This window comes from Sardina pilchardus, chromosome 8 (genome assembly GCF_963854185.1).
Source record: "Sardina pilchardus chromosome 8, fSarPil1.1, whole genome shotgun sequence".
Taxonomy (NCBI): Eukaryota; Metazoa; Chordata; class Actinopteri; order Clupeiformes; family Clupeidae; genus Sardina; species Sardina pilchardus.
In genome coordinates this window covers 3,242,831-3,270,720 of record NC_085001.1, presented here as the reverse complement: position 1 = coordinate 3,270,720, position 27,890 = coordinate 3,242,831, and the positions used below count along the sequence as shown (strand labels likewise).

Genomic DNA, 27,890 nt, shown 5'->3' with positions numbered 1-27,890 from the left:
ATATATCACGCTATAATTAATGAGGCACAATTTTAGAAACATGACATAGCATATTCCTACTATGCTACTCCATTCAACACTTTCATTCAATGGAGACAAGAGCCTGAGCATAAATACCAATTTTACATACCCAATGTCACCTCAAAACCCTGTTATACCCAATTAATGTCGCGGTGGTCAGTTCTGCAGTGGTAGCCTACTTTGCCAAATAGTAGTTCCTCTGCGCTGACCTCCAGGCTCTTCCTCATCTGGTACGTCTCATCTCCATTGGGTAGCAGCTCCCCCCCAGTGACCTGCTGGTCAGACACAGGCCGTCTCGGAGCAGGGTCAAGTCAGGTTGATGTGACGTGGGTAGAAAACAGTGGCCAGGGAGGTCAACAGAACATCGGCCACTCTTTTTTGCTTGCTTTTGCTTTTTTGCTTATTTTATTTTTTGAGTTGTGTTTTTATTTTCCTATCAATATTATAATAACATCAATACCCTCTCACCCAGCTCCCAGTAGTTCACCTGGAGGTTACCATCTCTACACATTTACAGTAGTTCACGTTCTACTGTGAAGCCTGTAAGTTTGACTTAATTTGATTTTTTAGGAAAACTGTATCTTATATGAATTGGCGTTTTGAATTTTTTGACACATTCAAAATATTGTCCAGAACACAGTATGTTCCCAACTAAAGCACACAGCAACTTTTTTCTGATGATTATTGATTGATTGATTGATTGATTGATTGATTGATTGATTGACTATGTCAGACACAAAAACTGCCCCACATGACAACTGATTAATTAAGGGATAATGAATGACACGGCGTTCGGTTAAGGTATGTAGGAGATGGTAATGTGGCCACAACACCATTATCCTGATTATACCACTGCTGCCATACTTGCATGTGTTAATTTGCCAAAATAGTTTACACACACACACACACACAGACACACTGCTTTATGAAAAAAAAACAGGCACACAACGTTATGAACAATTACATGTACCTTTCCTGTTTCATGACATCTGACAAAAAAAAAACACTCCCTCTGGCAGCACAGCCCAACAAAACCAGTCAGGCAGCCCAGAATAAGATCTCTGTCTTAGACAGACACACAAAACAGATGACACTGGCCACTGTCAAGGAACAAGCAGACAAGACACATGCAGAAGCCACCACTGCTTATTTGATGTGACTGCATGAAAGTAGACACGGTTACATTGCAGCTGTATTTATCAACACACTTTATACAATACGCACAAGACAAGATGCACGCACACACACACACACACACACACACACACACACACACACACACACACACACACACACACACACACACACACACACACACACACACACACACACACACACACACACACACACACATTCCCTCTCATCTGTGGTAGCATTGCAGCTGCTCTGGAGAGATGACTGAGAGTCCTGTCCTGTAATACGTAACATGGCCAACAGAGGTCAGTCTGAGGGATGTGCTTTATGACATAATGGCCAGTGCCTTACTGATTGGCTACACTAGCTGCTCACCCAGCAACACAGGAACAACTGGAATTGTCTGTGTTGTCTTCAGCGCACACTGAGATTAACTGAGAGAACCGCAATCGTTTAGTTGGACCTTCATTTCTTTTCTTTTTCTACCAAAGTGTCATCATGAAAAAATCCATAATCCTAATCAGTGTTCTTTTGTTGCATGAAGAAATGTGTGAAGGTAAGAAGTGTCGGCCAACAAAATATACCACATATGTATATGCAATAGACGTTAAAGATGTAATACACAAAATCAGTCTGCTAGGGTGTCGCGAAACATGTCATGTAGGCTACATCAAAGACTGAAATGGGTTTCCCTGTCACATACTTTAATTGGATATTAACTCCAAGGTCTGCTGTAGTTATTTTGATGTGGTGTGTATTTGTTTGCTTTCATTTTCTGTGGAGTCTGTATCAGTGACATGATAATGACCAAATATTCAAGCATGCCAAAACAAATGTGTGCGTGAGTGAAAATGAGAGAGGAATATAAAGAGTCAGATGCATGGGAAGTGGTAGAAGGTGTTAAATAGCTTTTTTTTTTAAATAATCTTTATTATTATTATTTTTAAACTTTAGCCATTAACTCTGTTGTATCAACATTAAACATAGCATACCTCTTTTCAACATATGTATTTCAATGATATGTTTTCAATTAATCTTCCAATAGATCACCACAAACCACCTTTCTGTTCTGCATTCTGTTGGATAAAGCATATAAACATTTTGAATATTCATAAAACTTTTGAAGTTAAAGTGCAACTCCGGCGAAAATGGACAAAAGGGTGTTTTTTTCTGAATGAAAATACATGAACTAAGCCGTGGAGACAGTATTTTTTGTTGATCAAGCACTATAGAGCTAGCACCAGCAAATGCAAGAGCCCAAAATCGCAAACAATGGATTAGCTGGTGGTCAGTGAACTAAACACATCCCAAATGGCATTTTTTAAACCTGTAATATAGTTCAAAACAGCACCAAAGCTTGTCAGTAGCTTGCTCAGAGTCTCTACACATAAAACTAGAAAAGCACTCAGAGAGCGCAGACCTCCTAGCCTGACGACGTCATACTCAATTCTTGTCAGAATATGAGTCTGAAACTGCTCCATTCAGCTTCGATTATGGGGCGTGATTCAACTGATACAGGGCGGGGGGGATAGCTCTGCACTCATTGGATAGCCCAAACCAAACAGAACAAGTTATTGGCTGTCAGTATCTGCGAAATCTAAGATAACGAAATATGTCGCAGGGTAGGCTATATGGAAAACATCCTCCCTCGTTTTAAAACATAATTCCTTCAAACTGTATGCAATGAACAGCTGGGGAAGTGTGTCGTTAACCCAACGAGCAAACAGTTACAAACAAACGGGAACAACATCACCCAAACATGCTGTTTTAACTTGGTGAAAGTGAAACTGAAGTTTTCCATATCCACGTTGGTCTAAGTGTTCAGAAATAGTTGTGTGAATCCGTGATAAAACCTCCGTTTCAATAGCAAAGATAAACGAAAGGCCAAACTGCATGAACAAATCATGCATTCATAGTCATAGTGTTTCTGTTGCAATCAAAATCACCCTAAGCCAACACGGTTTCACACCCAACTCGTTGAACGAGGACGCATGAAGCCGTGAACATCACTGCTGTTCATCTGTCAATCATCACGTAAAGCCCGCCCTGACAATGTGATTGGTCCGAACAGCTCTGTATCTCAAATAGTAGCAGCTGAACGGTAGCCTGATTACCATCGACTTTCAAAGGCTCTGCGAGACTTTAGTCTGACCAACAGCCTGTGCTATCACGGTTTCTTGCCAGCGCTGGTTGACCCGCCTCCTTTAAGTGCCTCGATTTGCTACTGGTAGATGTCAGAAAGCGGATTGCCGAGTTTAAACCAATAACAACACTCTTTCCTCTGCCTTGAACACGCCTCTACCCAGAGCCGTTGGAGCTGCTCAAAGTTAATTGGTTCTCGACCAAAGGGGGCAGTTCCGCAGATTTCGGGAACTCAGAAATCCTTCTCAATGAGCAGTTGACCAGACCAGCAGCAAAGCCTGAAGGCGTTGCGTCACTGGGAGGGCGTGCCAGGCTAGCTGAACGGGGCAGTGCCAGACCGAAGTTCCCTGCAGAAAAAGAATGTAGGCGGGGCTAAACTTCGGTCTGGCATCCAGGCTACAGACCTCCGCCTGTATCGTTCTTCCTAGGTTGTCATACATTTGAACCTAAACTATTCAGTTTATTCGCCCACGTGGCCATACCATGCCATTACACCCCTAAGCGAAAAACATAAACGCCTCCGGAATCCCGATGGTGGTACGGACCAAAATGTAATCGTTTCTTCCTTGGGTCATTATTTCTGACCTTCCCTGAAAATTAGTTATCTTGCTAACAGACAGACAGAGAGACAGACAGACAGACAAACGCCGGTCCCCGATGAAAATATAACCTCCTTGGCGGAGGTAACAAAGCACCAACAATGAAGTTTGTGAACCCAGAGTTTACAGAAAACTGTTAAGAACACCAACTGGATTTATGGAAAAGTCAAGAATCCACAGCACACAATTGCCTTATATGGATTTTCCTTCGATTTTCCTTTGCATGTTTTACAGTCTTTATGGCCCACTCAGCCATTCCATTTGAAGAGGGAAGACATGGGCTAGAATGCGTGAGCTTGAATTCCCATGAAGCTGCAAATGACTTCATTTCATAGCTGGCGAATGGGACATGATGGCTCTCTAGCTCTCTGGGAATCCCGTACCTGAATTCATTTTCTGAATTACTGTGTAAGCTGTTTTATCAAGATTGAGCACTTCAGGGTATTTGGTCAGATAATTGACTAATATAAGATACGACTGACTGTATAAAGAGGAACTATGTAGGGTTTTATTTTTTAGCTTAATTTACCTTAACTGAAAAGCTTCGGAATCATTGGAATGGTTGTATTTCTTTTTTTCGGGTTGAATGGTGGCCGTTTCGCTTCCACCTAGCGTCTGTGAGTGGAAAAACCACCCTTGCAACTTTGGGCCGTGTGTGTGTGTGTGTACCTTGAAACTTTGGGCCGGCAGGCCGGTGCATTGACAAACAGAAAGTCTTGCAGCCTTGCGATCGTGCTCATGAAAAGGCAGACTGAGGGATTGAGGACAGTAAAATATACACATTAAGCTATAGGGGAAGATCTGCAGAGAAAACAGTGACGAAATCACCAAACCTGCATAGTTTCTCTTTAAGCTCCAAGATGTCAGGTCCGACTTTCGTCCATGGCAGGTCTGGAAGCTGATGTGGGACAAGCTCTGCCTGGTGTTTGGGCTGCAGCTGCTGTAGCTGCACTTCTTCACCATTGTCTCTGTATCTTGTCATATTATTATGGTGATGATTAATATCATTTTTTGTTATTGTTGTTATTATTATTATTATGTTCAACACTGATTCAAGACGCACCCTTTTTTCCCTCAGGCTTTCACTCCCTTTGGATGTTGTCGACACTAATCATTGGAGACAAAACACCCTTCCCAGAGTTCAGTGCGGTGGTGATGTTGGATGACATCCAGCTGTTTTACTATGACTCAGACGTACAGAAGTTGATCTACAGGCAGTACAAGTCAGAACAGGAGCATGAGGAGGAGGCAGATGGAAGCATTATATTCGCAGACCAGCACAGAGGCATGAAGGACAGAGCATTGTTTTTAAAGCAGCAGCTCAACATCAGCACACAAGGTTGGCATTGTGATCATATTTTACACTCAGTTCCATTGAAATGGGTTTCCCATACTGCCTTGCGCGGTGATTTCTTTCACGCTGCTAAGGCAGTCTGGAAACTAACGCCCCCATGTTCGCCTGATGTTGGAGGCCAATCACAGAACAGGGGAGAAAGCAAGACCATGAAGAGCTATGCAGAGACGCATTTGATTGACATCCGTGGCGCCCAATGAACGGATCTGGGCATTTTTTCAAATACGAGAAAATGAACGTCTGGTTGCCAGACCACGTCTCATTTGAGAAGTGGGAGGCGTTAGCCAGGCTATTGAAATACTGCAGTATTATGGCATGCACCAGTGGAAACCTCACAATGTTTTGCCATTGTTGGTGCACTTAACAGTGTGTCCTATGGCGGGTTTCAGTGTAATTACTGAGTCATTATCTGTCATTTGGTTTTAATGTAACCTGCTCAGCCGGCTCTCAGCCGGACTGCAATCCGCAAACAGCAACACTTCTGGGTCAAGGGTGCTAACCATCAAGCTAAAAGTCCAGGTTGCTACTGTAGCTCTCTCACTAGCATGACTCTTAAGGCTTCAAGAGGGAGGTTTACACGAGGTCATCCCTATGTTCCCCGGGTCCTATGTTCCCCATTTCCCCCAAAAGGGTCCTATGTTGCCCAGTCACAATACATATTTATTTGGGGAAAACAGGGAACATAGGACCCCTTTAAAAAACGAAACACAAGGGCCTGTGTTCCCCAGTCCCATCATCTCCCATACAAACAATTGTTTTCTTCTCTACCAAAGATGTCCATGTTCAGCAGAGAATGGCTGGTTGTGAGCTGCTTGACAAGGACACCCCTGGTTTACTTCGATCCTGGGATGCCTTCAACACCATAAATGATGAAGAGCAGAACTTTGACATGCAACAGAAAACTCTACAGTCCCAAGGTGCAGGTCCAAACTTGTGGAGCCATGTTAAAAAACAAACTATGGAATTAATGCATGCAAATATATATAGCCCTCTCTGCATCAGAATCCTGAAGAAGTATCTTTACATGAGGAAAAATGAAATAATGAGAAAAGGTAAGACAGCTCTACTTTGCATTAATTTCATAACTTTAATACTTGTTATGAGCTGTGGTGGATTTACTGTTTTCTGTTTAATGTTTTATCTTCTACAGTGAAGCCCAGAGTCAGGCTCCTCCAAAAGACATTCCCAGACTCTGGAGGAGCCAAAGTGACCTGTCTGGCCACTGGTTTCTACCCCCGTCACATCAACCTGACCCTGGTCATAGACGGCCAGTCTGTGTCTGACCACCAGGTCACTGGGGGGGAGCTGCTACCCAATGTAGATGGAACCTACCAGATGAGGAAGAGCCTGGAGGTCAGCGCAGAGGAACTAAGAGAGAAACACCAGTACTCCTGCACAGCTGAACACCTCACCCTGGACAACAGACTATACATCAAATTGGGTAATTCTTTGTGCATTCCGACTCAACATTTTCTTTGTAATATGCCATTAGGCTATCAGTCATGAGGGTGAAACCATGACACTCGTGAACGCACCTAAACCCTGTGGGACGGGAGCGCGCTTCCCTAAGAAGCACCAGGAAGAGTGAGTGAGCAGCGATAAGAAGACAGACTTAAGAGTTACTGCTGTCTCCCAGCATCTTAACAGTGTTATAGACATCATCCATGAACAGACATAATTATGTTTTCCACAAGCATATTAACACCATTGAATTTTTTTTTTTAATCAACTGATATACGCCCTGATGAAGACCCGGTGTGGTTGAAACCGGTTGGCGATTTTTATACTATGCCCCAGCCTTAATAAAGGGTTTTTATTGATATATTTGTCCTTGGCTCAATACAGGAGTTACCTGAAGTAGGCCTAGTGGCCACTTTTTCAGTTCAGAGACATTTTTTTACACCCTGCATACTGGAGTGTACCGATCTCTACAAAGAGCACTTTTTTTGTCGTTCAAGTTGAAACAGAATTTCATGTTGAATGAATGAATTAATGAAACGCAAATCAAACGTGATGGAAATGTGTGGCACGGTTTTCACAGTAGGCCATGTGTGCAGTGCACCCATCCATTTCACACACGCTAGCAATAAACACAGCGTCTGGAATCAATAATTTAATTTAATTTCTGATAAGGGGAGGAGGACAGGAGCACTCAAATGAGGTCAAATAGTAAAATGCATAATTATGAAAGTTCATAGTGACTGCCATTAGGCCTATGAGCTGTGGCACCACAGTTGTTTTTGAAGTTTATCAAAATGTAGGCTATGCTTACTTTAGTGCTGGACTTGGACACGACTTGATCGATAGGGACTCGACTCGGACTTGACTCGGATGAGTAGTGCACTCCACTCAAACTTGACTTGGTTTTTGTTTTCAATGACTTGGACTTGACTCGGACTTGAACACTGGAGACTTGAACCTGGACTTGGATTGAAGGCATACATAGTGACTTGACTATGGTTATGGTCATGCTATTTAGCAGACGCCTTTGTCCAAAGCGACACTGTAACCACGTTTGGCCCCGAAAATACAACAAATGTATTATGTTGAGGCAGGTGTAGGTACCCGTACCAGAGTGCCCCCTGTGGTCGTGCTGGGAGTTGCACTGCTGCTGTGTGTGGGTGGAGTCATTATCATGTGCCTGCGCCGCAGAAGATGCAGGTAAACACACACACAGGAGAACAACACACCTCCAAATCAATTCCCAGTTTTGTATTTATAGCAGTCTGTTCATGTTATTCTCAGTCAAGGATGCATACATGTTTACTGATTCTATATTATAATGTTCCCTGTATATTGTTTAATCGTATATCATCTAAAGTCAGTCACTATCATGGTTGTCTAATTAGGAGTAGGCCTAAATATGCTAAGTTACTCAGTTTGAGGATTTGTGATCTTTAGTTTGTTATCCTCATCTCTGCCATGTACATGGTTGATCTCTCATGATTGCTCTATGACTGCATGTTTCAGCTCCTCCTCTGATGTCTCTCATGATGGCTCTATGACTGCATGTTTCAGCTCCTCATCTGATGTCTCAACTGATACCTCGGGTAAGTGAACGCATTTAGACTTTGGAAGTCAAGATTCTGTCTGACGATTATGTGATGTTAAGATTTGTATTATGTACGGTGTACATTTTAGGACATCCTCAGACTCAGGTGTCAGACTCAGAAAAACAACCGTCATCTTCAGACAAAACTGTCTCAGCGTCAGAAAAAACTTGTCATCCTCAGACAAAACTATGTCAGCGTCAGAAAAAACTTGTCATCCTCAGACAAAAATATGTCAGCGTCAGAAAAAACTTGTCATCCTCAGACAAAAATATGTCAGCGTCAGAAAAAACTTATCATCCTCAGACTCAGGTGTCAGACTCAGAAAAACAACCGTCATCTTCAGACAAAACTGTCTCAGCGTCAGAAAAAACTTGTCATCCTCAGACAAAACTATGTCAGCGTCAGAAAAACGTATCATCCTCAGGAAAACCTCTGTCAGAGTCAGACAAAAAAGTCTCGGGTGAAAAGTTGTCAGAGTCAGGTCTCGGAAAAAAAGAGTCAGACAAAAAAGTCTCGGGTGAAAAATTGTCAGAGTCAGGTCTCAGAAAAAATGCTGTCGGAAAAAAAGAGTCAGACAAAAAAAGTCTCGGGTGAAAAGTTCTCAGAGTCAGGTCTCGGAAAAAAAGAGTCAGACAAAAAAGTCTCGGGTGAAAAGTTCTCAGAGTCAGGTCTCAGAAAGAAACTCTGTTACCATGGATACTCCAAACAAACTCAACTGAAGAATCACGTCACGTGAACTAGCTTGCAGAAAACAACTTTGTATTAGGCTATATCTAGGTTCTACGCAGTCTATGATTATATCAGAAACAAGCCTGTAGTTAGCTTGCTGTAGCCTAATTTATTAAACGAAAGAGTTGTTTTCTGCCAGCTAGAAATAGTTCACCTGACGTGGTATTCTTCAGCGGAGTTTGTTTGTAGTAGCCAATATATATATCTATGGTAGTAGCCTAACCCAGCTGTTTCTAACTGGTAAAGAAAGCATAGCCTATTTGTGATATAATTCGAAACAGTTGTTTTCTGCAAGTTAGGCTGATTCACTCGTGCAAATCGTATCCAGGATATTTGTTGTTGATGATCTTTGTTAAGTCATGAGGTTGCCATGGATACTAACTCCGCTGAAGAATACCACGTCAGGTGAACTATTTCTAGCTGGCAGAAAACAACTCTTTCGTTTAATAAATTAGGCTACAGCAAGCAAACTACAGGCTTGTTTCTGATATAATCATAGACTGCGTAGAACCTAGATATAGCCTAATACAAAGTTGTTTTCTGCAAGCTAGTTCACGTGACGTGATTCTTCAGTTGAGTTTGTTTGGAGTATCCATGGTAACAGAGTTTCTTTCTGAGACCTGACTCTGAGAACTTTTCACCCGAGACTTTTTTATCTGACTCTTTTTTTCCGAGACCTGACTCTGAGAACTTTTCACCCGAGACTTTTTTTTCTGACTCTTTTTTTCCGACAGCATTTTTTCTGAGACCTGACTCTGACAATTTTTCACCCGAGACTTTTTTGTCTGACTCTTTTTTTCCGAGACCTGACTCTGACAACTTTTCACCCGAGACTTTTTTGTCTGACTCTGACAGAGGTTTTCCTGAGGATGATAAGGTTTTTCTGACGCTGACATAGTTTTGTCTGAGGATGACAAGTTTTTTCTGACGCTGAGACAGTTTTGTCCGAAGATGACTGTAGCTCCCCAGTAATGCGCAGACAAGCGAATTTGTAAAAAACAGGGCGATCTTTATTCCACCGTCGTGGTTCCCGTGAAAACTAACAATGAAATAATACACATGTAAAAGCTGCAACATAACACATTATAATACTAGCCTGCTAAGCACAGTAGCTACCGAGTAGCTAAACTCATAAACTTTACATACCTCGTTGGCAGCTTATTACCAAAAGGAGCTAGAAACCAAATGTCCACAGCTGTATCTTCAGCACATCTCATGTAAATCTCATGTAAAAGTAATCTAGTAGTTTGACTCAAAATAAATGCATTAATTGAAATCTGTGTGAAGGCGCTTGACCTGCTGCAACGCAGCTCTATCTCCTGTGTGTGTGTAACTCCCAAAAGGGTCCCATGGCCAGTATATGCAAATTAGTTCCCCCCCAGGCTACTAAGAACATTGCGTAGAACAGTTACACAAAAAACATCACACAAATAAGTATAATAATATTACACACCAATAAATGAAACCTAGTGTGTACATATACATATACATGAACTGATGGCAGTTACACTCCCACCAAAATCCTTACAGATTTTTATCTTTACTCTTACTCTTATTTATTTTAAAATGCAAATGTATGAACTGCATTATGAATTGTATCACTTAAAGTTAAACTAGACCTCATTATAAATTCACCTAATCTTTCCTCAATCAGATAGTCAGAAATAGCTAAATATCCACCCAAAGAATGACAGAGAGAGTACAGAACACAGTGACTCAATCCGCCTCCACTAGTGTGACAGTCTTCTGGATTGGACGCTCAAGGTAAGCAGGTTTAGATATACGTTTTCCCTTTGCATCAAGAGTAGGGTCACTAATCAGTAACTTTAGCTTTCTTACTCTCCCATCCCTTCCTGGGAACACTTCAGTTACCTTTGCTAACTTCCACTGGTTACGTGGAGCCATGTCATCCTGCAAAAGAACAATATCATTGATCTGTGCGTTTCTTCTAACCTCTGTCCATTTCTGCCGACACTGAAGATTTAAGAGGTATTCCCTCCTCCATCGTACCCAGAAGTTGTTAGCAAGGAGCTGTACCCGACGCCATCTTTTGCGGAGATATAGGTCTTCTCTAACAAACTTCCCGGGAGGTGGAGAGAGTATAGTGGACTTCATAGTTAGGATATGATTTGGCGTCAAGGGCTCTGGGCAAGATGAGTCACTCAGATAATCAGTGGTTAAAGGTCTGCTATTCACAACAGCCATGACTTCATACAAGAATGTCCTGAGAGAGGAGCAGTCAAGTTGTCTGGAGGACTGCTCAAGAATTGATGTCAAGACACTTCTGATGGTTCGAATTTGTCTTTCCCAAACACCCCCCATATGACTCGAGGCTGGCGTGTTCATGATAAACTCACATCCTTGGTCCTTAAAGCGTTCTTCCTCCATTACTCCCAATGCCTCAGCGAACTCTCTTCTTGCACCAACAAAGTTCGTGCCTTGGTCACATCGTAATTGCCGTATTGATCCACGGATAGCAATGGCAGCACGCAGTGCGTTAATGAAAGAGTCAGTGGACAGATCATCAAGCATCTCAATATGCACTGCTCTAGAAGACATGCAGGTAAGCAGTAGTCCATAGCGCTTTAACTCCTTTCTTCCTTCCTTAATGTAAAATGGTCCAAAACAGTCCATCCCACAGTAAGTAAAAGGAGGTGCCACTTCAGTGCGTTCAACTGGGAGATCTGCCATCTTCTGTTGTTCTGTTGGTCTTCTTGCTTTTCTACACCTTGTGCATCTGTAAATATGTGAGGACACTGCTTTGCTGCATCCTATAATCCATATCCCATTGGCCCGAAGCTCATTCATCGTCATTGCCCGTCCTTGATGACACACTTTCTCATGGTAGTGTTTTATGAGCAGTGATGACAAGTGCTCATCCCGTGGAAGAATCGCAGGATGTTTAACATGCGGATGGAGGGCTGCATGAGTCAAACGTCCTCCTACTCTGAGAATGCCTTGCTGGTCCAGAAATGGACTTAGTTTTCGCAACTTGTTCTTTTCCTTGATCTGATTCCCACTGTTACGCTTCAGACACTGGAGGTCTTGAAAGAGGCTGGCTTCTTGGACCATTTTTATAATGCTCAACTCTGCTTCTCCTCTCTCTTGCAAAGTAGAGGAATCGTTTGAATGTTGCTGAAGGCCTTTGACTTGCTTTGCTCTGCGCTTGAGCCTTGCCATGGCTCTCACCAGTCTTGACCAGTCCGAAAACTTATGCAGGCGATCCAGTAGCGATCTCTCTTCCTTGGCCTTAGTGTCATGCACAAAAGCCTGCTTGAGCTCTGGATCAGCACTTTGGACTTCTCCCACCATGACATCCTCGCATGGAAGCTCTTCTTGCCATAGAAAGGCTGGTCCTGTGAACCAGTTGGACTTCTTTAGCTCCAGTGCTGCAAGACCCCTGGAGGCATGATCTGCAGGATTGTCTTCGGAAGCTACATACCGCCACTGAGCAGATGCTGTGCTTTGCTTGATTCGCTGCACTCGGTTGGCCACAAAAACATGGAACCTCCTCGCGTTATTATTGATGTAACCAATGACGACCTTAGAATCCGTCCAGAAGAATTCATGTTGGCAGTTTACTTCAAGTTCTCTTTTCAACAAGTCACTAATGCGAACAGCCACGACAGCTGCAGACAGCTCCAATCTTGGTATGGTAGTGACCTTGGTAGGTGCAACTCTCGATTTTCCCATGACTAAGGAACAATGGACTTCTCCTGTTGTACTGACTGCTCTGAGATATGTGCACACGCCATAGCCAGATGTGCTGGCGTCCGAGAAGTGATGAAGTTCGTAGTGCTTAACTTTAAAGCTACTGGGAACGTAGCATCTTGCTATCTTCACGTCAGCCAGGTGTTTTAGGTCTAAAAGCCAGGATTCCCACAAAGGCCTCAGATCTTCAGGTAAGGCATCGTCCCAATTAAGTTTGTCTCTGCACATCTGCTGCAGGATCTGCTTTCCTATCAAAATGAAAGGAGCGGCAAAGCCAAGTGGGTCATATACCGAAGCAACTGTGGATAACACTCCTCTTCGAGTGAGTGGATTGTCTTTGACCACCACTCTAAACTGGAATTGATCCAACGCCACGCACCACTGAACTCCGAGTGCTCTTTCCACTTGCAGCTCTCCAAATGCCAGGTCTAAGTCTTTGGCACCTTCTGCACGTTCTACTTCAGGGATTGTGTCAAGTACTTCCTTGCTGTTGGAGACAAACTTATGAAGATGGAGTTTACCCATGCTGCAGAGGTCTCTTGCTTCCTTGACTAATTGGATTGCTTGGTCCTGGGATTCTACACTCACTAATCCATCATCCACATAGAAGTTCCTTTGAATGAACCTAACAGTTTCCTCACTGAATCGTCCACGTCCCTCTGTGGCAATGTGTTTGAGCCCGTAGTTGGCGCAGCCTGGGGAAGAGGCTGCCCCAAACAAGTGAACTTTCATCCGATAGACAGAGGGGTGTAATTCCAGGTTTCCACCATCCCACCAAAGGAACCTCAGGTAGTCCTGATCATCTTCTTTGACATGAAATTGGTGGAACATGCGTTCTATGTCGCACATGATTGCCACTGGGCCTTTACGGAAACGACAGAGTACTCCCACTAAGGCATTTGTTAAGTCAGGACCAGTCAGCAGATGGTCATTCAGGGAGGTCTGTTGAAACCTTGAAGCACAGTCAAACACAACACGTATTTTACCAGGCTTCTGTGGATGGTACACCCCATGGTGTGGGATGTACCAAACTGGGGATTTATGCAAGTCTTCCAATGGGACTTTCTCAGCATCTCCACGACCTATTGTTTCATTCATAAAGGTTGTGTAGTCTTTATAGTACTGCTGGTTTCTCTTCAACTTCCTTTCAAGGCATTTAAGACGATGCACAGCACACATCTTGTTGTTAGGCAAGTTGGGCCTTTCTTGCTTGAAAGGTAGTGGCATTTCATAGTGACCATCACTCTTGAGCCTAATGCCACCTTTCATCTGGGCTAGGAATCCAAGATCCTCTTGGGATATTTGTCCATCCTCCGTTGTCCTCTCTGTGAAGTCGGATTCAAGAGCGTTCATTATTTCTGACGGTGAGAAAATTTCCTTAATCTGTATTCTATGAACATAGTGCACTTCGCATGCTAGGTCAGACCTGGGCTGCAAACTTGGAGTCACCCGCTTCACAAGTACGTGATGGCTCACTCCGATCAAATCTCCATAGTCGATGTGAAGGTTTCCATAGCCAATCACACTCCAGCCTAAGTCTGTCTTTAGTGCGAAAGGTTGATGTTCTTCACTGGACACCACCTGTCTTGGAACAAGAGCCTGAGGGCAGTTGTAACCAATAAGCAAGCCAACATCACAACTTTGCAGAGGGGCAATCTCATCTGAGATGTGTTCCAGGTGAGGCCATGCCTTTGCAGTGTTCGGAGTGGGAATATGATGTCTATTCGCAGGAATAAACTCTCTTGAGTAAGTATCTGGCAGAGGTATTGTTTTATCCGAGTAGAACCCTCTTACTTGCAGGTTTGTCAGTTTCTGACAGGACACTCTGGTATTCTTTGAAGCCATCGTTGACAACCTTAATTGTACTGGCTCACTCTTGGTGTTAAGAGCTTCTGCTGTTTCTTTCAGGATAAACGTTGTGTCGCTTTGTGTGTCGAGAAGTGCATACACCAGCACTTCATGCTCTGGTTCACTGATGGTTGATACCCACACCGGTATTATCATAGAAGTGTGCGTGCCCTTAATATCCTGCATAACTCTATTGGATATTGCCCCACCCGACACACTAACTACTTGAACCTGAGCACGCTCTACCCTCTCTTCCATGGAGTTGTCGCCGTCGACAGGTCTGTTGAGGTTTGTGGATGTCCGTGCATCTTTAGCGCGATTTTCGTGAAGGCATGTTGGATGGTGTTTTCTACACACGTCACAGGTCTTTCGTTTTTCACACTCCCTTGAGCGGTGCCCAGACTTCAGGCATCCAAAGCATAACCTGTTCTCTTGTATAAACTTGTGTCGCTCAGGTACTGCTTTCTCCATAAATTTGTGACAAGTATCCAAACTGTGATGGGCTCTTTCACAGAAAATGCAGCTTGGTGGCACATATCTTTCATCTGAACTTGTTGCCAACACCTTTCTGTTGGGACTTCTGTTCCTTTGGGTCCTGATCTTGTCATTTTCATTTGGTTTTAGGGCATGCAAGGATGTAATTGGATTACATGCGATTTTGGCTTCACGTGTGAGGAATGTCACAAACTGACTAAAACTTGGAAATGTTTGGCTTTTCTCTTCCACTTCCATAACCTTCCTATTCCACCTTGAGATCAACCAATCTGGAAGTTTGGTGAGTAATTTTTGATTTTCATTGCAGTCGTTCAGCACGGCAAGCCCATTGATCTGAGACATCGCAGCTTCACAGCTGCGAAGGAAGTCAACAAGTTCCTGTAATTCCAGACTGCTTTTGGGGTTGATCTTAGGCCATGCATTGAGTCGGTCTCTGAAGGCCTTGGCAATGAGAAATGGATTTCCATATCTTTCCTCTAAGATTGTCCATGCAGAGATATATGCTGCCTCAGTGCCCAGCAGAAAGTAGCTTTCAACTGCCTTCCGTGCAGGTCCACCAACATACTTTCGTAGGTAATAGATCTTCTCCTCCGCTGGTATATTCTTCCTGTCAATGAGAGTTCGAAAGGACAACTTCCAGTCATTATACCGGAGTGGGTCACCGTTGAACATTGTTGGCTCAGGCACAGGGAGACGATTAGCTGCAACTGATTCTGCAAGCGCTCGGATTAGAGCTGTGGTGTTGTCTTCACATCTTACAGGCTGTTCAGCTTTTGGAGGTGGGCAGGGCTTTATTGGGTTGATTTTATACTTTAAATCTTTCTTTATTCTCAGAGAACGACAGCTACGGAGCAGCTCGTCTATATCTTCATCTGAGCATCCACTTTGCGCATATGCTTGCTCTCGTGCTTTTGCAGCATTTAGTCTCTTGAGTGCCTCTAGTCGATCTATATCTCTACGCTTAGCCTCTAGACTTTGTCTTCTCTCTGCATTTTCAGCTTCCTGCCTGGCACGCAACTGTGCAGCGGCAGCCTCTTGCTCAGCAAGCCGCTTCTTTTCTTCAGCTTCAAGTCTTTGAAGTTCTCTGAAATGTTGCTCTTGTTCTAGTAGGATCTCCAAAGTAGCTTCATTAGCAGCTGCCTCAGCGGCTGCTTCTTGTCTCTTAACGGAAGACAGGCTTGAGTGTCTTGAGCTGAAAACTGAGGTACTTCGTGCTTTAGAGGTGTTAGACTTTACACTCGGTGTGACATGCCCCAACAGTTCAAACTCTGGGTTTCCATAATCTTCTTTCTCATTATCCTCCTTTGTCTCCACAATTTCTCTTAACATTGCTTCACAGACGTCTACCCTACGACGTATGTCTGGATGCGGTGTGCAGACACGTCGCATGTCTTCATAAATGCGATGCAGGTCCATGGAGGCTTTCTGCATCTTAGCAGCGTGGGCCTGCAGCAGGTCATTTGAACAACATGCATCAAAAACTAATGTAGCATCTTTAGCAATGATCTTCCATCTTTCATAGCTTAAATTAAAGCGGTGCTCAAGTCTTTTCACTTGCTCATCAAGTAATTCTTGGCCCTTTTTCGTTAATTTACGGACTCTCTGGCCTTGTAGTGTCTCTTGAGGGTGTTGGGTATCATATGCCTCATCTTCAGCTGCATGTGGCATTGTCTTCTTGTCCAGCATAGGACCATGTGATTCGTCAGAAGGGTTATTTTCGTAGGGCTGCTGCACAGTACTCTCTCTGGCATCCTCAAAGGGAAAGTCTGCCTCTGACATTTTTGTTTGCTTTTCTTTACTTAGATATGGGAGTAAGTCTAACCTTATTCAGAAGTTGTAACTATCTAGTTCAATGTTATATCTATTTATTTTCACCATTAGTCTTAGCCTACGTTTTAGTGATGATTATTTTTGGTAATCACTAGTAGCCTAATAACATAGAATACCTATATACTTCCTTACCTTCAATAAAGGTTTGTTGAACTATTTTAGCTTTAATTCTAATAGGCCACTAGATTTAAGCTGAGAGTTGTTAATTAGACTTAAATTTCTGGAGCTCACTCTAACAAGCCCACTAATTGTTGCTGAGAGATACTACAATTATATGAACACATTCAAACACATGTAGCACAACTCGTTATTACACTTAAATATCTCTGAAATTGTCTGAATATCTGTATGTCTATTTACACAAAAATAAGCCACATCAACCATACAACAATATGCAAAATGAATAACATTGCAAAACGTGAGAAATTCACAAAGTCTTAAATTGTCTCTTAACTGTAGCCTAATGCTTCTTAAATGAGTCTCTCGAGCTCTTCAATGAAACGTTTACCAAGTCCTTCGAGTTAGCAAGTGTTTGCAACTACAGCTAAAGTCAACCAAATGGCACCTGAACCTTCATGTAGACCATGGACGTCTCCTTCGAATCGTTCGTCGTCGGATGACACTGGAACGAAATGCGTTTCGATGACGTGAACTTGCTTCTTCCCGCTTGCTTCTCCATGCAGTCTCTCAAAGGCATCGAGTTTTCACTGTAGCTCCCCAGTAATGCGCAGACAAGCGAATTTGTAAAAAACAGGGCGATCTTTATTCCACCGTCGTGGTTCCCGTGAAAACTAACAATGAAATAATACACATGTAAAAGCTGCAACATAACACATTATAATACTAGCCTGCTAAGCACAGTAGCTACCGAGTAGCTAAACTCATAAACTTTACATACCTCGTTGGCAGCTTATTACCAAAAGGAGCTAGAAACCAAATGTCCACAGCTGTATCTTCAGCACATCTCATGTAAATCTCATGTAAAAGTAATCTAGTAGTTTGACTCAAAATAAATGCATTAATTGAAATCTGTGTGAAGGCGCTTGACCTGCTGCAACGCAGCTCTATCTCCTGTGTGTGTGTAACTCCCAAAAGGGTCCCATGGCCAGTATATGCAAATTAGTTCCCCCCCAGGCTACTAAGAACATTGCGTAGAACAGTTACACAAAAAACATCACACAAATAAGTATAATAATATTACACACCAATAAATGAAACCTAGTGTGTACATATACATATACATGAACTGATGGCAGTTACATGACGGTTGTTTTTCTGAGTCTGACACCTGAGTCTGAGGATGATAAGTTTTTTCTGACGCTGACATATTTTTGTCTGAGGATGACAAGTTTTTTCTGACGCTGACATATTTTTGTCTGAGGATGACAAGTTTTTTCTGACGCTGACATAGTTTTGTCTGAGGATGACAAGTTTTTTCTGACGCTGAGACAGTTTTGTCTGAAGATGACGGTTGTTTTTCTGAGTCTGACACCTGAGTCTGAGGATGTCCTAAAATGTACACCGTACTATGACTTTCTATTGATTTGCCGTCTTACATGATCCTGTGTTTGAATGTGACATGATTGTACTGCTCTTTGTATTTCAGGAACAGATGAACCTCTGAAACAGCTGGATCACTAGTCTACAAACTAGGTGATGAGTGCCTCAGTGGCAAGATAAAAGGCATATTTTTGTAAATGCACATGAGTGTGTGTGCGTGTGTGTGTGTGTGTGTGTGTGTGTGTGTGTGTGTGTGTGTGTGTGTGTGTGTGTGTGTGTGTGTGTGTGTGTGTGTGTGTGTTTGTTATCTGTACCAACTAGTTTATTTGTGTGGAACACAAGCTTGGTTATTGACAGCTGTGTTTTCGGACAAACGAGAATGACATGAAAGATGTGACTACACTGTTAAATATTACTGTGATTTCACAATACCTTACAGTATTATTTCACAGTAAATTACTGTACTCAGACATTTACTGTAAAATCACAGTAGCTCTATCACATTACAGCACCTTGTTGTGAAATTTGAATTGCACTTGAACCGCACAGCATTGTGGGGCGATTTCTAACGTTCACCCCTCCCACCCGCACCTGCCACCCTCAACTGAATTTTCAACTCAGCCGTCCACCAGTGACTTCAATCATCACTTTTCTGCATGTGTAAGCTGTACAAACTCTGCCATCATATCCAAGGTAAGAACTACAGTGCTTTTGTATGTTATTTAGAAACGGGAATTTAATTAAAAAAAATATATTGGTGTTATACTGTAATGTTTACCAAAACCGGTTGTGTTAGAAGTGGCTGGCTAGCCATTAGCTAGCGAGCTAAGAATCGCTAACATTTGCAGAGTTAGCTTTTTCAATAGCTAACTTCACGATTATTATATGTGCAATATCTGGAATGGTAGTTAATATCATATCCAACAATACGTCTGTGTAAGATGTCGTTGTGAATGTAGTTTAAGTTTGAATGAAATATCAGGCGCAAGTAACATTTACGTTAGCTATCTTTAAAGTGGCTGATTGTAGCCATGCAGGCTAACATTAAGTTAACATTGCAGACACAGATGAGAGTTGTTAACGTTACTTTCCTAACTAACGTGACCTAAGAATTGTCATGGGACATAGGCTTAGGTAGATAACTTAATTTAAATTTGATATACAGTAGTGCCGATACAAAGGACCAGTAAAACTAATGAATGTAGTAATTTATCAACCACCTTAACCTTAACTAAACTGCAGTTTAGTATGGCCATTGTCATTAACAGACGTGTCAAGGATGTGAATGGGGGTATGATGCACTTTAGGTTGTGAAGGGTAGTGTTTGGCTTCATGTTCTTCATTTCATAGCCCTTATTTACCCCTTGTTTGATATAGTACCTAATCTGCGCCGAACTATGTGCTTCAGTGATGATCTTTTTACCTTCTGTGTGTTTTGCAACTTATTAATCTTAGTCTCCCTCTGTTCCCTCTGTTTACAGACATTGCATTGTGAGGACTGTTGCCCTGGGAACACTGAGCGCATTCTCGAAAATTCCAAATTTGTGCCACTTCCATACGAAGACAGCCCAGAATAATGTAGGACCGGCCCTGCACACATTCACATACAAAAATTGTACAGAATTACATATAGCATTATGATGTGTGCATTTATTTGTACGTTTATCCCCTCTCTTCCTTGTCTGTTTGTTGTTATGATTGTGTAGTGGGCTCCATCAACCATCCCGGGTAAAGTCGGTCTGTCCTGATTGCACTACTTGCTAATTGATGACGTCTAGAAGCCATAGCTGCTTCCCTGGCGTAAGTGTTGATGTGTTTTGAATGTATTTATTGGTACCATTGTGAGTGCTCTACTGTGAATGAATGCAGCTACTTAAAATACTATACTCTTGAAATATCCATGTTTACCATTGTGTTGGTGGTAATGTAAAGTGTTGTGAATATCTGCCAAACTGAGCATATTCATTATTTCAAGTGTATTGTATAGAATGCATACTTATGTTAAATCCTATCTTTTATTGACAGAGCCCTCACAAATAAACTGATACCAGGAATTAACATACAGTAGATGGTGATGGTGGTGGTGACAAGGGTGCCTTCACAAGGTAATTATAGTATCTGTTTGTACATTTCATTGACTTGTCTTACTTATTTTTTAATGCTTAATTTTTTTAAAATCTTGCTCAACAATGACAATGTGTATGACAATTGCTGTTTTATTTTTTAGGTGCCATGTCACAATCTCAGTGTGGAGCCAAAGGCTGCTATTGCAAGTCAGATGGGGGACGATCGATGTAAGGCATCAGAAAGGTGGTGTACGTACAAAGGCTGGAGCTGCTGGAGACAGTGTTGCACTTAGGTATGATATCACACAGATATACTATTGCTCAGAACTGTGGGGTCACTTTGAAATATCCTTCCTATCAAAAGAAAAGCACCCGACATCTGCATTACTTATACTGTAACTATTGCATCTGACTTATAGGTTGCTAATGTGGGTTTTTTTTTTCATTTGTCACAAAAGATTACTAGTTTGAGTAGTTTGTATTAGTTATATTCATGGACAGGGCCTATTGTACTCTTTTACAGATACTTGATTTACTGCCGAAGGTACCATCAGAGCACCACCCTACCCCTGCAGGACCAGAAGAGGACGGACAGGGGGCCAACATTTTTTAACACTCTAACCATGGGCTATTTAAACCATTGAGGTAACGCAGACGTCTGATCCCACTTGGCTAAAACAGAAGACTGAGGAGGAGTTTCTTTCCTCATGCCATTCGCATCCTGAGCACACATACTACATTACATGGACTTGCCATACTGCACTTACACACTGCACTATTTACCCCCTGACTCATTCCGTGTCAAATCAGACAAGGTTATGCTGCACCGTCTCAGGCCTGTACAATATTTTTTTGTTCAATCCTATGTCTTCATATTATAATGTTTGTATGGCCTGCTCAATGATTTTCATTGAAAAGTGTTCATTAAAAGTTCAAATGGTATTTTCTTTGTTGTTGCTTTTATTGACCAGATCCAAAACATGTTGGTATAGGTCAGGTAAATCACAAATCAAATGTTCAAATGTACAATATCTTTCACTGTAAATTCACAGCAAATTGCTGGCTAATAAATTGCATGACTTTTACAGTAAAAATGAAAATATACAGTATGGTATTGTGATTATACACAACATGATACTGTAAATTCACAACAAATGGCTGGCTACTGAGTTGCATGACTTTTACAGTAAAACATGAAATTCACAGTAATTTACTGTGAGATAGTACCGGTAAATTACTGTGAAAGTCATGCAATTATTAGCCAGCAATTTACTGTGAATTCACAGTGAAACATTTTACAGTGTAGACATGAAAGATGGGACTTGGATTTGTAATCTCAAGGTCATTTTTAATGTTCTTTCAACAGCAATACAAACACTCCTAGACCTCCATCACTTTGGTTGTTAGTCTTTTTGTATCCCTGTTCAGTTAGTTGTCATAGAGCAATAGCATTGACATTTGCCATGATTGAGGTTTACCTGTAAATGGTGTAAAGCTACAAAGACACAGTGTGAGCACAGTGCAGTGGCAATGATACGTATTGTGCATACACCCATGTAGTCCTTTGAGTTTGTGCATACACCCATGTTTGTGCATACACCCCATGTAGTCATTTGAGTTTGTGCATACACCCCATGTAGGCATTTGTGTTTGTGCATACACCCCATGTAGTCATTTGAGTTTGTGCACACACCCCATGTAGGCATTTGTGTTTGTGCATACACCCCATGTAGTCATTTGTGTTTGCAGCACAGTTATTTTGGGCAGCAATTCTCTCATTGAAAGGAACTGGGAGGCACAGGCCTATGCAAAAAGGTGTGTTTACAAATCTGCTGTATGTTATTCTTTACGCTAAACACAAGCCTGTTGTTCTTCCCTGATCTGTCAGCTTTCATTAGACCCAACTTAAAACAACACTCATCTGAAATATGCAATACCACTGTTGTCCACTAGAGTGCAGCATGATCCAAAGCTGGATCCAGTGTATGACTATCAAGTTCAAGTAGTTTGTCATGTACTCTATATGAATATGAGTATCGAGTATGCATATGAGGTAACTCTTTACTTGAAGTTAACCCTTTCATGCGCAACATCCACATGCGTGGACAGTAACTTTAACTCTGTTTTCTACTTATTTATCATGTTGATATACACCAATCCACTTCAGGGCAGTTTTAGTAGGTCCATGGCAATATATTAAAAAAATGTATCATCTTATATTTGGAATATTGACTGCTTGATGACATCATCAATTCAACACGAGTGACAGTAATGGCTATATGCTGAATGCTCCAGGCATATCTGTAAAAAGTTAGTACTCAAGAAGGCAACATCATGTAAAAAAATATTATGCTGTACAGGAGAGTGTGTTGAACAACTCTATGTTTTCAGAATTTAAATCGGATGTAAAATAGAGTTTGTAGACCCTAAAAAGCAACTGTCCACGTATGTGGACGTTGCGCAACAGAGGAGTTAAATGGCCAAAAATTAGATTTTGTAACTTTGTAACTTTTTTTTAATTTTTTTTCAAATATGTTTTTAACTGCTTTAAATTTCAAAGAAACCAACATTTGGAAAACATATTTATAAATAATGACCTAATTACATGTGGTAATGCCAAGGTGGTATGGTAATATGGGGGTAGTAGAGGGGTGGGTGGGTAGTCGAGGCGTGGGTATGAGAGTAGTAGAGGGGTGGGTAGTATGGATATAGTAGAGGGGTGGTTGGGTAGTGGTGGTAGTAGAGGTGGGTAATATGGGGGTAGTAGAGGGGTGGGCGGGTAGTATGGAGGTAGTAGAGAGGTGGGTGGGTAGTGGGGGTAGTAGAGGGCTGGGTGGGTAGTATGGAGGAAGTAGAGGGCCATAGTTTCCACATTTTCTGTCATTACATTTTATTCTTTTTTACCCCTTTGTTGCGCACTGTCCACATACGTGGACAGTAACATAACTTCTATATAAAAGCATATTTTTAAAAAATTCCAACTGATTTTCAATATTGGGCTCATATAGAGTAATAAAATCAATACAAAAAAAATCTAGACATTTTTTTTCATAATGCGTTCATGAAAGGGTTAACTAAACTCACACCACTGTATTACTGAGCTCTACACTAAACTAACTATATAAACACACACACACACACACACACTACTGTATATCAGTGAGCTCTGCACTAAACTAAATTCACACACTATATAAATTCACACACTATATAAACACACACACTATTTAAACTCACGCATCATATCAGTGAGATCTGCACTAAACTAAACTCACACACTATTGTGACGACCCAGCCTGCCCATGCTGGGTTGGTCCCTGACCCTCCAGGTCTATTTGGTTGTTTTGTGGCCACTGTTGCTGTTGTGTGTACCAGCAGGGGGAGCTCTGAGTTGCAGTTGTGGCTAATTGGAGGAGGCCTAATGACGCACAGCATAAGACCAGGACCTCCCTGTCCGCGGGGCTCTCTCTCTGGCTTGCTGGCTTCGACAACCGGCTGCGTTTTGGCCTTTTGTTTTTCGTTTACCTTTTTTGCATTACACCTCATATGCTGACTTACACCACAGCTTTGCTTTGCTTTCCATTTACTTACTTTTGTATATAGTTCATTAATAAACCTATTTTTGTATTATATTTTCGGTGTGGTTTTCCCCTCTTTTATGTTTTGGTGGCCTTGAGCCAGGCAACCATCACACTATATAAACACAAACACTATATAAACTCACACACTATATAAACACACACACTATATCAGTGAGCTCTGCACTAAACTAAATTCACACACTATATAAACACACACACTATATCAGTGAGCTCTGTCAAGTGTTCTTCTCTGTGTGATCACCTACAGAGTTTGGAAATCACCTGAGATGGTTGGATGGGCAAGAGGATCTGCCAGAGTGAACTCATTAATATGATAAATATATATTTTTTGTTTTTTAAATACGTAAATAAAACAGGTGATGGGTCATTTGAGTGTCTCTATCTGTGCACTATTCAGCACCTCAGTATTTGCACTATACTCTACGGGGAATGGGACTGCAGGTTTCTGTTCTCTTTTTCAAAATGGGGCCTGCTGCTATGAAGAGTTTGGGACCCACAGGTCTACAGCTCATCACTCCTCCTCTTGCTCCTCTTCTTCATCCCTTTCTTCTCTGTTTTCTTGCTGAAGATCTGTCCATCCTCCTGCTCCCTCCACTTCAGCTTGGCCCCTGCCGGCAACCCCTTCTCCCGCAGCCTCTTCTCAATCTGGGGGGCAGAGGCAGCTCGGGTTAGCATCAGGGTTGGAGGGTGCAACACGTGGGATTTATTAGTTTAAAACGGTTCAAAACGACAATAGCAATAGAGTGTGATGTAATAGCCGTTTCGATGTGTCATGTGAAAAACACCTGCAGCTCTGTGTGTTGCTCAGATATCCACTAAATAAACACACGGAGCCAGCGTGGATTAGCATCAAAGTGTTTAACTCGTATTTCACATCTTTAGCTGTTGTTTTGCATGGCACCTTTGTCTAGTCAGTGGGAGGTGAGGGACTGCACTAGGCAATAGAAGCCGAGGCTTATTTATATCACACATGTCCGTAGGGGAAACTCTATGTGTTTTGCATAAGCAAAGGTACTAGCCTGCTGTAAGATGGCCGCCTGAACGGCAGGGTCACTCATGTCCTTCTGAGAGTCCGTCTTCAGCTCCACTCTCATTGTCTGCATGTGGGTCACTTTGGGGACTACAGGGCAAAACACAAACATGAACATTCTCTACAGTTTTATGAAAGATGGCTGACAGCAAAGGTGCAGCTGCTTCCAAACTCACACTCACCATCATAACAAACAAACGGCTTCAAGAGGTCACAGCTCCGGTCGTACCAGTCCCCTCCACGGGTAACGTCCACTGCTGCACAGTTCCCCCAAGGTGAAGGGGACGAAGAGGACCAGTTTCTGAAGGGGGAGCCACTCTGGTCTGACCACCTGAACAGGAGGCAGTCTCTGTAGAGGCCGATCCATGTAGACGCGCGCAGTATTGCCGAGACCTGCTGCTGTTCACTCTCGTTTCTCACACTGGCCAGATCTGTGTGATGCGTCCTGCAGTAACGTTGGGCATCTTCCCACGATAATGTCCCGTTGCTCAGAATGAGGGAATCTGAGTTTCCTGTCGAAAATATTGAACATGTGTCATTAACCAGAAAGTGGCATTTGAGTTGCTAAATATTGAACATCTGTCATTAACCAGAAAGTGGCGTTTGAGTTGGTAAATATTGAACATATGTCATTAACCTATAAATAACCGTAAATCCTCAAATTGAGGGGGTCTTTTGGGTCTTTATTGGGTCTTTTATTTATAGGCTGTGCAAAGCACAGGCCTTTATTTGGGGCAGGCGTGTATTCCAGGCAGGTCTTTATTTCTTTTACATGCGTTTTATGTATTTCTTATTAGGCTTCTGTTGTAGAATGTTATTCTTAGAAATAAAGTCTAAGCCTCTCATAAAATAAATGCTAGGCCTCTCATAAGGTAAATGCTAGGCCTCTCACAAGGTAAATGCTAGGCCTCTCATAAGGTAAATGGCTAGGCCTCTCATAAAATAAATGCTAGGCCTCTCATAAGGTAAATGCTATAAGGTAAATGCTAGGCCTCTCATAAGGTAAATGCTATAAGGTAAATGCTAGGCCTCTCATAAGGTAAATGATAGGCCTCTCTTAAAGTAAATGCTAGGCCCCTCATAACGACCACGGCAACCTTGACAGGGACAACGCGGAGGTAGACATTCCCAGCCGCATTCAACCTCCGGACAATGGCACTCATTGATGGACTTATTTTTACGGCACTCTACTTTTTTAATTTCTTCCTAGGGTTGTTGTAAGAATTGCTTTAAAGTAACACTAAATCACTTTTCCTCTGTCACATGCACGCTATTTCTTTATCCAGCAAATAACAATGTCCACAAGTAAGGTAGAGTATTGTGGCGTGGCTCGGACATGCTGATACCTGTGTTACAGTCATGCAAGGTGTTATGGGGGAAATGTAGCCCACGGCTAAGATTCGGTTAAAGCTGCCTTGTGTTATATTATGAGATAGTTGACGGTTACTCATTATATGGGTGTACTGTAGGCTACTAGACTATTCTGCTGAGATGTATTGTGGGATAAAGGGTTTATGTTACGGGATGCCACCCATGTTGTAGGATATAGCCACGGGGATCTTAAACAAGCCATTTGCATACATTGACATTTCTCATGTATCTGTGTTAATATTCTACTCAGAAGACAGAATTTCTTACTTTATCTCACTATGTTGCATGAGCAATATCAAAGTATGATTTATTGCGACATCGAAGAAAGTCATATTTGTAGTATCTTGTCTCATTCCATCAGGTTGAGGGGGTAGAGAGACAGAGAGAATTAGAAATATCCTTTGAACTCACCATCATAGCAGATAAAATGTCTGTTGAACTTGCACGGTATATCATTCCACATGTAGCCTTTTCCCTCATCCTTCATCTCAATACAGCATTCTGGATCATCTGCGTCCCTATAATTGTCCGGCTGGTCATGTCCCCAGTTGCTGTACCCCATCTCACCCTCCCCATAAAATGCAGCCTGGTTCAGTGACCACGTCCAGCTCTGCACATCCTGATACAGGCCAATCCAGACCTCACCGCTGTGCCCGTGATCTCCAGCCAGCTGGAGCAGCCTGCCCACGTCCTGCTCACTCTCAACGGTGGCCAGATCTGTGAACTGCTCTCTGCAGAGCGCCTGGGCATCCGTCCAGCTCTTCTCCTCTGACACAAAGTGATACTGGTGAGGACTGCGCGCCATTACGGACCAGGTGACTGCTGTGAATGAGTTTTATAATGGGTTATAATACAACACTACAATACGCTTCACAACAAACACTACACTAATATCACAGTGTGTAGAGCAGTGATTCTCAAACTGTGGTTCTGATAAGGTTTCTGCTAATACACTGCACATATTTATATTTCATTTATATTACTGTAAACCAACTGTATATATACTACTGTCTACACTGCACTTTACATCTTGTAGTGTCTATGCACCACTTGTCTATACTTCCTATATATCACATTGCACTTTTCTGCCTTTTTGCACTTACTAGTGCAGAGCCCGTAGATGTGGCATTTTTGGTTCGTATAACATGAAATTTGGCACTGCACACACTCGTGCCATTAGGATGACACCCACCAAGTTTGAGAGCAGTCGGATGAGTGGTTTGAGAGTTATGCATGGAACAGACAGACAGACAGAGTGACACACAGACATACGTTCCTTGCATTAATAGATAGATAGATGGATGCTCAGTACTCATCTAATGTTACCAGTGTGATGAATAGAAACAAATACTGACCTGACATCAGGAGGAGGAGGAGAGCTGGTGAGTCCATGTCCATCAGCCTG

The 27,890-nt window shown here is 42.3% G+C and overlaps 2 protein-coding genes across 2 annotated transcripts; one reads left to right on the top strand and one right to left on the bottom strand.

Moving 5' to 3' along the window:
- The first annotated feature begins 1,574 nt into the window (after window positions 1–1,574).
- On the top strand, window positions 1,575–24,067 carry LOC134088455 (major histocompatibility complex class I-related gene protein-like). The gene is made up of 8 exons (XM_062542419.1): window positions 1,575–1,711; window positions 4,975–5,235; window positions 6,024–6,302; window positions 6,401–6,691; window positions 7,806–7,911; window positions 8,221–8,300; window positions 18,523–18,569; window positions 23,858–24,067. The coding sequence occupies exons 1-7, from the start codon at window positions 1,654–1,656 to the stop codon at window positions 18,555–18,557; spliced, it is 1,110 nt and encodes a 369-aa protein (XP_062398403.1). The 5' UTR covers window positions 1,575–1,653; the 3' UTR covers window positions 18,558–18,569; window positions 23,858–24,067.
- On the bottom strand, window positions 23,615–27,890 carry LOC134088459 (C-type mannose receptor 2-like). The gene is made up of 5 exons (XM_062542424.1): window positions 27,841–27,890; window positions 26,897–27,307; window positions 25,297–25,626; window positions 25,104–25,204; window positions 23,615–24,729 (listed from the first exon to the last, which is right to left on the bottom strand). The coding sequence occupies exons 1-5, from the start codon at window positions 27,881–27,883 to the stop codon at window positions 24,586–24,588; spliced, it is 1,029 nt and encodes a 342-aa protein (XP_062398408.1). The 5' UTR covers window positions 27,884–27,890; the 3' UTR covers window positions 23,615–24,585.

Bases quoted from the DNA above. Each gene is read 5' to 3' on its own strand.
- LOC134088455 (XM_062542419.1), top strand. From the start codon at position 1,654: ATGAAAAAATCCATAATCCTAATCAGTGTTCTTTTGTTGCATGAAGAA. The intron at 6,692-7,805 runs GTAATTCTTTGT...ATGTTGAGGCAG, and splicing joins CAGACTATACATCAAATTGG to GTGTAGGTACCCGTACCAGA. The intron at 8,301-18,522 runs GTAAGTGAACGC...TTTGTATTTCAG, and splicing joins TGTCTCAACTGATACCTCGG to GAACAGATGAACCTCTGAAA.
- LOC134088459 (XM_062542424.1), bottom strand. From the start codon at position 27,883: ATGGACATGGACTCACCAGCTCTCCTCCTCCTCCTGATGTCAG. The intron at 25,205-25,296 runs GTGAGTGTGAGT...TTTGCCCTGTAG, and splicing joins GCCGTTTGTTTGTTATGATG to TCCCCAAAGTGACCCACATG. The intron at 24,730-25,103 runs GCTAGTACCTTT...TCTGCCCCCCAG, and splicing joins AGGCGGCCATCTTACAGCAG to ATTGAGAAGAGGCTGCGGGA.